Source organism: Leptonotus elevatus, chromosome 20 (genome assembly GCF_054856555.1).
Source record: "Leptonotus elevatus isolate MCC_2025b chromosome 20, RoL_Lele_1.0, whole genome shotgun sequence".
Classification (NCBI taxonomy): Eukaryota; Metazoa; Chordata; class Actinopteri; order Syngnathiformes; family Syngnathidae; genus Leptonotus; species Leptonotus elevatus.
The window spans coordinates 10859275-10869280 of NC_141258.1; the positions used below are offsets into that span (position 1 = coordinate 10859275).

The 10006-nt window shown below is 42.4% G+C and overlaps 1 protein-coding gene across 2 annotated transcripts; it reads left to right on the forward strand.

Moving 5' to 3' along the window:
* The first annotated feature begins 5106 nt into the window (after positions 1–5106).
* LOC147157017 (transmembrane protein 100-like) lies at positions 5107–9198 on the forward strand. 2 transcript variants are annotated; one of them, XM_086063693.1, is made up of 2 exons: positions 5107–5198; positions 5370–9198. In XM_086063693.1, the coding sequence occupies exon 2, from the start codon at positions 5550–5552 to the stop codon at positions 5994–5996; it is 447 nt and encodes a 148-aa protein (XP_085919819.1). In that variant the 5' UTR covers positions 5107–5198; positions 5370–5549; the 3' UTR covers positions 5997–9198. The 2 variants fall into 2 exon arrangements, with proteins under 2 accessions (XP_085919819.1, XP_085919820.1); XM_086063694.1 differs by having other exon boundaries at positions 5124–5198; positions 5339–9198.
* Positions 9199–10006: the final 808 nt, after the last annotated feature.

The following is a 10006-nucleotide window of genomic DNA, read 5'->3' on the forward strand; positions in this document are numbered from 1 at the left end:
AGGGGAGCGATTTGGGGCACGTGTGCTATCCCGTGTCCGCTTACAGTTTTGGTTATTGAAGCTGCGACCTCCCCGTGGTCCCGCTGGTAACGAGCTTGCTAACGCAGCGCCCTAGGGAGGATGTGCCTGATCAGCTGCCCCTCGAAACTAAGATCGGATGGCGAGGTCTCCCACCAAAATGTAGGTGCCAGAAAAGGATACTCAGTGAGGCTGGGTGTGAATGGAAACGGAAGCCCCAGACCTAAATTCTAGTGGAGTACAGCGCAGGATGCAGAGGCGTCACTGTGGGCTGGGAGTGATGCGTGTTGCAAGGCATGGTAGATGGATGCCCAGTGAGACTGGATGAGTATGAAACTAAAGCCCCGGGCCTAAATGCTCGATTGATGTAGCGCCAGAGGAAGAGATGTCTCAATGAGCTGTGATCTGTAAGTGTTGCAAGGCAAGGTGATAAGGATACCCAGTGTGACTGGGTGGGAATGTAACTGTAGCACCAGGCCCAAACCCCGGTGGGGTGCAATGCCAGATACAGAGGTACCTCTGTGGATTGTCCGACCACCATACGAGGCATCAGAAACCTCACGGAGTGCTTTGCTGGGCAGGATCCTGAGCTGCTATTGTGCTTGTGGTGAGCCTTGGTTGTCGTAAGGACCTGTCTGGTTTAATCACTTCGAAGGGCAAAGGGATGCGTGTCCCGCTATGTAAATCCATTGTGAATCTGAGTGTAGAGTATCTTGCTGACGTGCCACCAAATGCTCCAGATCCTGGCTGGACTAGTAGCAGGAGGGGCAATGTTGGTGGGTGGTCTACACTCCTGTTGCGTACTGAGGCGATCGGCCAGAACCTTTGGGGCGGGTGGTTTCCTGTGAGCAGCATGTTGTTGCCGGCAGGCTGCTTGGGGGGGGGGCTGTCCCTGGGGTCGTCATGCTGTGGTCAGCTGGGGAGGGCGGTGGCCATCGCTTGGTGACGGCCCTGGAACAGCCTCTGCCATGTTAGAAGACGGTGGGAGTTGGGAGGCTTTGAGCACTGTGAAGCTCAGCGAGATATCTAACAATTTCATCTTTATTCGGCTTACAGTAAGACGGGTGGTTGTTGGAGAGCCGGAGGGACCCCGGACGCCGCCGGAGTAGCCAATTATTGACGCGCATGAATGGATGAACGAGATTCCCCCTGTCCCTACCCACCATCTAGTGAAACCACAACCAAGGGAACGGGACTGACGGAATCAGCGGGGAAAGAAGACCCTGTTGAGCTTTTGTTGAAAGTAATTTGACCTCTCTCCGCGCCAGAGAAACGCATATTACCTTTTCCAGCTTTACAAATGCATCATAATTAGTAAGCCATTTGAAAGGGCCACACTTTGAGGACACGCTGAAAAATATCAGATGAACTTAGTCTTCATTGGCCATTAATTCACCTGCTCTGGCAAACACCGGCGGTGATGCTAACGGTTCAAAAGCCTTAAGAAGACGACCTTTTATCAAGGACAGTAAACAAGCCTTCCATTCACACCTAGTTACTGCTAGCACAGACAGTAAATGTCTGCGGTGATATATAGCTGCCTCTCAGCACAATGGGTGGCATTTCCGACCAATTTGTGGCTGTCATAAATTATAGATTATAGATCATAGATTATTTCTAACTCAAATAAGAATAAGGATTTTACATATCTGCTACCTCTGCCGCCATTATGATCATTTTGGCCGTGTATGTTTTTGTTTGTGTGCCAACAGGATCACCATTTGAGTCCCAATTTCCATAAAGCTCTGTGAAGGGAACTTGGAGTTGACACTGGATAAAGGTATAGATATAGTATACATACTGTACATCATTAAAAAGTGATTTCAGTTCTGAAGTTAGCTCACAGAAATGGCTGAGCCAGTCACAAGAAGGAGTCATGCCATATTGCCTATGACAAAACTCCTTTGAAACCAGCGTCCATTCGTCTGGAACATTTCACACAAGTGACAGCTGTATCTGCCCTTTCCCAGAGCAGTTTTGTGTATATGTTCTTCAAAAATGTTATGCACATGGACCGAGTAAAATAAAATAAATCGGAACTTTTATGTTTTTAGCTGTCGTTCCTAAAATTCTATTCAATTTTCTGCAATTCAGCGATATTGTTTGTTTGTCTCTTCCACTAACACTTTCACCAATTCCATCACTTCAAATTAATTTTGCACTTGCAGTTCTCTCTCAAATGTTTCATGGTGAAACGCAACAAAGCTACCTAAAGCCTCTTAAAAAAAAAAAAAAACAACGGCACCCTGATTTGTTCCTTTCTCAGTTAAGTTGACCTGAACACCAAGCATGCCTTCTGGGAGTGGACCTGCCACTCCATTTACTAGCAGTAAATGAATAACTAATGGTAGATTCAGAGTGTTATCATTGACTACGTCATTTGTTTGCAGTGAACAAATCACTCAATAAACGATTCTGACCTGTGTGATTCAAACCAGTTCCACCTTGCAAGTTTATGCTTTCATTGGCTTTCATTTCTCCAATGTAATGGCTAGTTTTCAGTCAAGCCACATGAAAAGCAACAAACTTATCTTTGCAGACTACGCATAAAGTAAACAGGAGACAAAAGAGGGGGCTAGACTAAGGAAATGGAAGTGTGAAGCAGCCTACGAGTTTGTTTTGATAAGCATTCAAATAATTTAAAACAATAATACTAAAAAAATGTCAAACAGTCTTTCTCTTTCACGAATGACTGTGCATTGTCAATAAATGCAACATCCCTTAGTAAATGATAATGTTACAGAGTGAACGTGAACCTCAGGGCTAAATCATGAACTGAAGGAAAATCACTAAACAATCTTTCCAACAAATCTTAACAAAGAACTATTTCTAGTCGTTCATAACAGTCAAATGAACTGCTTCACTTAACTAGTCTCCACCATTGGTAGCACCTGTTGCCAATTTAGCAACTGCTATTTAGGACCTTATTTAAAGATCACAAACTTATTAGATGGTGCGCGCAACCTGCACACACCAACAGCATGTGCTAGTTGTTAGCGCAAACATGTAATTAAGTGCCCACTTTTTGGTAAATTTAGTCAATCAGGCCCTATATTTACTATTTGTGGTAAGCACCTATCAATGCTGTCACCCGCAGGAAATAGCATTACCACCAGTCTTGGCCCTTTTTAAATAATTACCTTTTTGTATTTAAACAACAGCAGAACACATTAGCAAGCATCACAATCTAGCTCACACGGAGCAAAGCTAGGTGGGAGATACCGAAAGCATATCACATATAGAGGTCTAGCTTAGCAGCTTAGCATCAAGCTAACAATAAAATAAAAGTATTTTCTGTAACTTTCTTTTGGGGGGGAAAGGGTAGTTGTTTAATTGCTGTAATTTATTATGCTTCATTTAATTCCTCAAGGGGAACAATGTTGTACCTCTTGAGCTACGGTTCATATGTTCGCTACCTTGCTCAAAGGGCACCTCAACAGTATGGTAAACAGTCTCTACAACAACTTTTTTGGGGGGGGTTTAGTGTTCAAAGTGTCGAATGACTATATAAATCAGGCATTACAATACTCATCTGGCGTCACTGCCAGAACTTGGCGTAGGTATGCGGTCTACTAAGTGATGTTTGATTATTTTACTTTACATTCATCATCTGCGCAGCTTGAGTAAACACAGGCCGAATGAACAATTTCAACAGTCCTCTTCTCACACTCCAGGAAGACAACCTGAACTGTAACAGTCCATCAGAAAAACTGCAGTGCAAATGGCCAATTACTTGTCAGAATGAGCTGCTTATCACTCTTTTTCCATTCACTTTCGCAGTAACTTGCCCCATAAAAGAAAATCACTTCCTCCATCCTCAGAAGATGCTCCTGTGAGACCTCTACTAAAATAAAACCTGGGGAAATAAAGCTGAACCTGGGCACCAGAATTTTTCCAGTGCTTCACGGTGAGGGCTAAGTCAAGTTAAATCTGCACACCTACGGCGTAAAGCAGAAACCACACACGGTACATTCACAGTCTCCCAGGGGAGGCTTGGAGGCTGGCTAATGCGTCTCACTGTCAAGGGGAGAGGCGTGATAAACATGGACACATATTGCATTTGTGAGGCAATGTCACATGGCGGTTGGTCCCGCCGCCATGCAGGGGGTTGTGAATGACGCACACAGTGGAGGTTGGGAGGGTACGATAAAAGAAAAAACATGCAGGAGCAGATAGTGTTTTAATATCGCTGGCGTCGGGCCAAAATTTTTTGTACCTACAAAATCATTACTTTTCAGGAGACCCCAAAAACTGTATTTCAACCATTAACATCTTATCATCAAAGAGAACAAGCCATTTTCAACACTTTAGATTGGTCAATAATTAGTAAAAATGACACCCACACATGCGGATGACCAAGAGTAGAGATTTTGGAAAAAAAATTAATTGCGCGAGAAAGTTAATTTAGTAATTTGAGTGGCCGTTAAAATGACGCAGTTGGACAGCATGATTTTTCATAGCCAATCAAGGCAACATCAATACCGTGATTGTGGGCAAAAATGACAAACGGAAATCATGCACTGCAGACAAAATAAAAGATCATAAAAATTACAAATAAAAATGTTTACTTACTTAATATTCAAACGTACTATTGCTATTATGTAGCGTTCCAATGTACTTGCAAGTACATTTAAGCGTATCTAAATACGTTTGAAAGTTTCTGCAAGTACGTTCCAACATATATGTAATACCCCGAGGCATTAACGGAAATTATGCACAGCAGAAACATAAATCTTAAAAATTATGAATAAACATTGTTTATGATATAAACTGCCCCATTTAGTAAAAGGGCAGCTACAGTTACATCATAATTGATATGATATGCTGTCATTGTTTTTATTTTTACAATTTGAATTTTTTTTAAAAAGTATTGTTTATGTTTTTATTCCATCTGTGTACATTACACTTTTTCAAGCTGAATAATACATCAGCCCCACTGAATGAGAGCACTCAGCTGTTAACGTCACCCAAACCCGTCCTTCCTGAGACCTCTCAGCTTTCTGAGCCAATCGGACCGCTGCAAAATGTCTACCTCTTCCGATAAGCCCCTCCCTCTCTCATCAGTGATTATATATATACCCCGGACAATGGCAACACAGATGCACACGCACGCACGCCGCAGCTCGTGCTACGAGGCTGCAAGGAAGGCATCACACGTTGATGGACAGTGACGAAATACGGTGAGAGGAGCTTGTGTGGAGCTAAAAATAACTCCGCCGCATCTCTGTTTTGTGTTGTCTTTAATTCCTATCCACTTCATTGCAAATATGTTTTTAAACAGAAAGATATTTTAGCTTTGTGTTTCTATTTGAATTTTCAGCCTTATTCTCCTCCTGTCCTTAAATTTCCAGACACATGCTGGCAAGTATTGAGGGCAACAACCAGAACAAGAGTGACACAGACAGTAGGGGAAGCCGCTTGTGTTGTGGTGCGAGCTCCAGCAGCAATCAGCCACAAACACACGCTGTGAGGATCCCCTCTGCCAACGGGCACCCTTTCCTGCATCGCTACCCAAGGACACTGGCTCGGAGATGGGCTGCTCCTCTGGCCGCCAACCCCCTGCCCCGGTCCTTCACCCAGACTTGGACTGCAGCCACGGCAGCGAGGCAAACACCTTACCCCAGGACTCGGAAAACCAGAATTTAAACAGCTCCGCAAGTGCGGAGGGACAAGAAGTCAAACCTCCGGAGTCTCTCCCCACACTGGAGCGGCTGGCTCAAGCTACGGGCGGCACAGAAAAGTCCTGGTACCGCTGCGTGTTCCCTTTCGGGGTGATTTCGCTGGTGATCGGGATGGCGGGCACGGGGGTGACGTTCACCTTCAACAATCTGCTCCAGACTAAAGTGGTGTCAGTGGCGTTGCTTTGTATCGGTGTCGTGATGCTGCTGGTGGCTGCCGTCTGTTGGCGGGCCCACAGACTGAGGAGGAGGCAAAAGAAGGAGGGGGGGTTCTTTACCACTGATCTGGGTACTTTGTGATGGAGGGGTTCGGGCTTATACCAGATGGAGCACTTTGAGCCAGACCTCCAATTACAAGGACAGATGAATGACAATACATTTGGGCAGGGGGTGTTGTTATAAGATTGGTGTAATGCTGTAACCGTACCGTATCATCACAACTAGACAGCTAGCAGAGGGATCGCCACCATCTTGACCACTTAACTAGAGTGTGTCACACTTAAAAGTCCTGATATTGAATCACCAACATGCCATCAAATCTATTGATAGTTTCACCCAAAAGTTGCCTCCTCATGTCAGGGAAATGAAGTAGAGATATGCAAGAGTTATAAATACATCCTGATCCTTAACCTGAAACTTGATACAGTAATGTTTACCTATAGGACAACAATTGTGTAGCAAGGTAATGGCAAGGTAATGTATAATTGAACTGTTAAGCTTCTCTGTATGCTGACTGTTGATGTGGATAAGGTAAAAAAAAAAAAAAAAAAAGATGTGGAAAATGCAACCATGGCATTATCGGTTGTTTTCTGAACCAATCGTGTGTTGGAGCTTGAGAGCTGGGGTAGGAAACTGTGGTCTTTTCTCCCTTCCAACATACTTGATTCAAATGATCAGCTCATCAGCAAACTTTCCCTTATAGTGACATCACCAGGTGTGTTGAAGGAGGGAAACATCTAAAACTAGCAGGACAGCGGCTCTCAAAGACCGGAGTTCCGGCCCTGAGGTGTTGCGCTTGCTCTGTCCTGGCAGGGGTCGACGGCTCCCCTCTTTGGTGGAGATTTTCAAGCATGCCAGATCCACCACACGAGCATCTATCGAAATTCAAACACAATCTGCTTCTTCCTCTGGTCGTTGAATCGGTGGAGGCTGGTGTCTGTGGATCTCACTCTGCTTCGTCTGTCCTTCCTTCCTTTCCTCAGTCTCTCCTTTGGTCTCTTGAGGTCTCCCTGATTTGTTGGAATATGTTTCTGGGGTTGGTGAAGGACTCTGGTTGGTGGCCCGGTGGGTGGTGGGTGGTGTCTGGTCGGTGCTGGATTTCACTTTCCTTTCTTTTCTTTGGTCCTTCCTCGGGTCTCCTGACGGCCTCAAGGCTCTGGCTGGGTTCTGAAGTGTTCGGTTTAGGTGAACGGTATGGAATTTTTTAATAGGTTTTAGGTAAACTAATGAATACACACTCACACGCACGCACACACCCACATACAAAATAAAAATATATATAAAAAAAATATATATAAAAAATATATATAAAAAATATATATAAAAAAATATATAAAAATATATATAAAATATATATATAAAATATATATATAAAAAATATATATAAAAAATAATTCACATAGGTCTGGCTGATCTAAAACAGGCTTCAAATGAAGTCCAGTAGTTATACTTTAGAGTATTGATTCCAAGAACTGTCAAAACACCAGAGGTGGGCACTTCCATCTCTCCGTCGGCCCCGTTGTTGACGCATGCCCACATTTTCGACGAGTGCCCACATTTCCGGCCAGTGCTTTACGACGTGAAGCCTAAAAAATATATATACGGACTGAGCACAGACTGAATCAGGTTTTTATCCTGTGATCCAGGTCAGTACAGACGGGCTTTCTCAGTCCGTGTATTTTTGTCAACGACAGGGCCGACGCAGAGACGGAAGCATCCACCTCTGCAAAAATCATTGTAAATGATCAAACGGATAACACCTAGAACCAATTTTCCAGCTAGTAAATCTACACAATACCATTGATACACACAACCATGGTAACAGCCCTTCTTAAGGTAGCTTCACTAGTTCCTGGTATTCCTCTTCATCTATTTACTAAACTGCAGGTGTTTACTAGCAGTAAAGGATTTATTATAGTTTTAGTGGGTGGTATATTGCCAAATTTGGATGATTACTTGTGACAGTAAAACCTTGAGTTTCACTGAAATAGCAGTAGGGGAGTCAATTTTGTCAAGCTACTATAAGTGTGCTGTATATTACCATTATAAAATAATGTTATGTTAAAATAATGTTATTCAAGTTAAATATATTATACCGAATGGCATTATATTGAACATACGTAAAACCAAAAAAACCTAAACGTACATACGTGATGCTGAAGTGAAACAGTCCTGATTGATAGAAAGTGGGCTCCTCCTTCGAAAATGAACTTTTCACATCTTTTGGGAAATCAGTAAAAATCATTTGAAGAAACCAATTATACTTGTGTGGACAACTTCTAAAAGCAACACTCTCAAAAGGTCAACACTTTCCCCGAGCTTTGTTGAGATAACCGCCATCCAGCTGTGCGGGATCAATAGAAATCACCACGCTGTGAATAATGAAGCCTTGGGGGAAATGGACTATGTTTTCTGTTCCTGAAAATGAAATTGCTTTGCCTGTCATATGCCCTCTTTGATGGTGGCCCTTTTATTGTATGGCAAGCAAATCCCATTCCAGACATAGCTCAGTGAACACAAAGCAACATAAAAAAAAACAGCACGACGCGGTTCGCTTGATCCTCGCTAAATCAAAGAGGCTACTCCCACTGACATGAGGGAATCCCATTCAACACTTTCCAATCTCACTCTATCCATGAAAAGACTCACACCTGCCCGTTTAGATCACATGAGAAATGGATACAGTTAACGTGGACAATAGCTTAGCTAGTGGTAGCATTTGTGCTATAATGCTATACCTAGTGCTGTACTTTTTTGAGCGCCTAACAATAAAATGTTGAAAGCCAAGATGAATGAAGCGATAGTGGAGCCAACATGTAGCATGTAGGTCAGCCGGTGTACAGTAAAGCACAATGTTGTGATGATGTAATAATGGCTTTTAGCAGCAGGTGATGTGGTTACAAGACCCAGCAGCATCTACTTAGCTGTAGCAATGTATTTGATTGTTAATTGCTTCGATTAAATGTTAAATGGGTGCTACATGTTGTCCTTTTTTGTTTGTTTTTGCTCAGTAAGACCCTAATAAAAACAAAGACTATCAAAATCTAAAATACCGTATGTGTAAAAAAAAAAAAAACACGAATGTACAACGAACAGTAAGTGTCTTATTTGTACAGGCTGTAAAGATGCATCTTCTATTTTTAATATTAGAAAAAAAATGTGTGTTTATATTTTGAAAACGGGCTGTTTTCATTTTTGTTCATATTGTTTTTACCTGCAGTGACGTGAGCAGAAAGTGTTTTTAAGATAATATGTCACTACTTCAAGTAATTGAATGGGGTACAATAAAATGAATTCAATTTATTGGCATGAACTTGTTGGCTTGTTCTTGAGTGTAGTGAAGTGAATATATACAGGTGCTCGTCTCAAAATTTGAATAATTTCCATAATTCCATTCAAAAAGTCAAACTTTCATAGATTATAGATTCAGGGCCCGCAACTTGAGTGAGTTCAAGTATTTATTTGTTTAATTTTTACACAATTTGGGCTTCCTGCTCATAAAACTCACTAAAACAGGATGTCAAAAAAAAAATTATAATGTGAAGAAATCACCATGCATGCTTCCCAGAGTTTTGCATGGGGAAAAAAGATGGATGGTATTTTCAAAACAATATGTCAATCTTCAACAGTTGGTTGGATTCCCTTTGCCTTAACCACTGCCTCGATGTGCCGTGGCATTGCCTGGGGGTCCCAGGAAGCCCAGGCTTTTTTTATGCTTGCTGTCATCTCTTTGTTTTTGGGTCTGGTGGTTCTCGTTTTCCTCTTGTAATACAGTAATATCAAGAGGAAAATCAGGGCCACCAGATATATCTTATATCAAATCTTATTCTGTGTTTAATTTGCTTGACATTTGTGTATTTCTGCCATTCGAGTGCTAGAACATGGAAATAAAAAGTGAAGCTGCCCGGCCGGGTACATCTCATTTGTCACCATCCAGGGGAAGTGCTGTCGAAATGCCACTTGCTGTCATTTCAAAGTGTAGCAGCAGGATGGATCCAACCATTATTATTCCCTTTTTACTTTTAGTTGAAGCTGCAGATGTGTGATTTACACTGCAGACAATACAGATCAAAGTAGGCAATTGTGTGTGA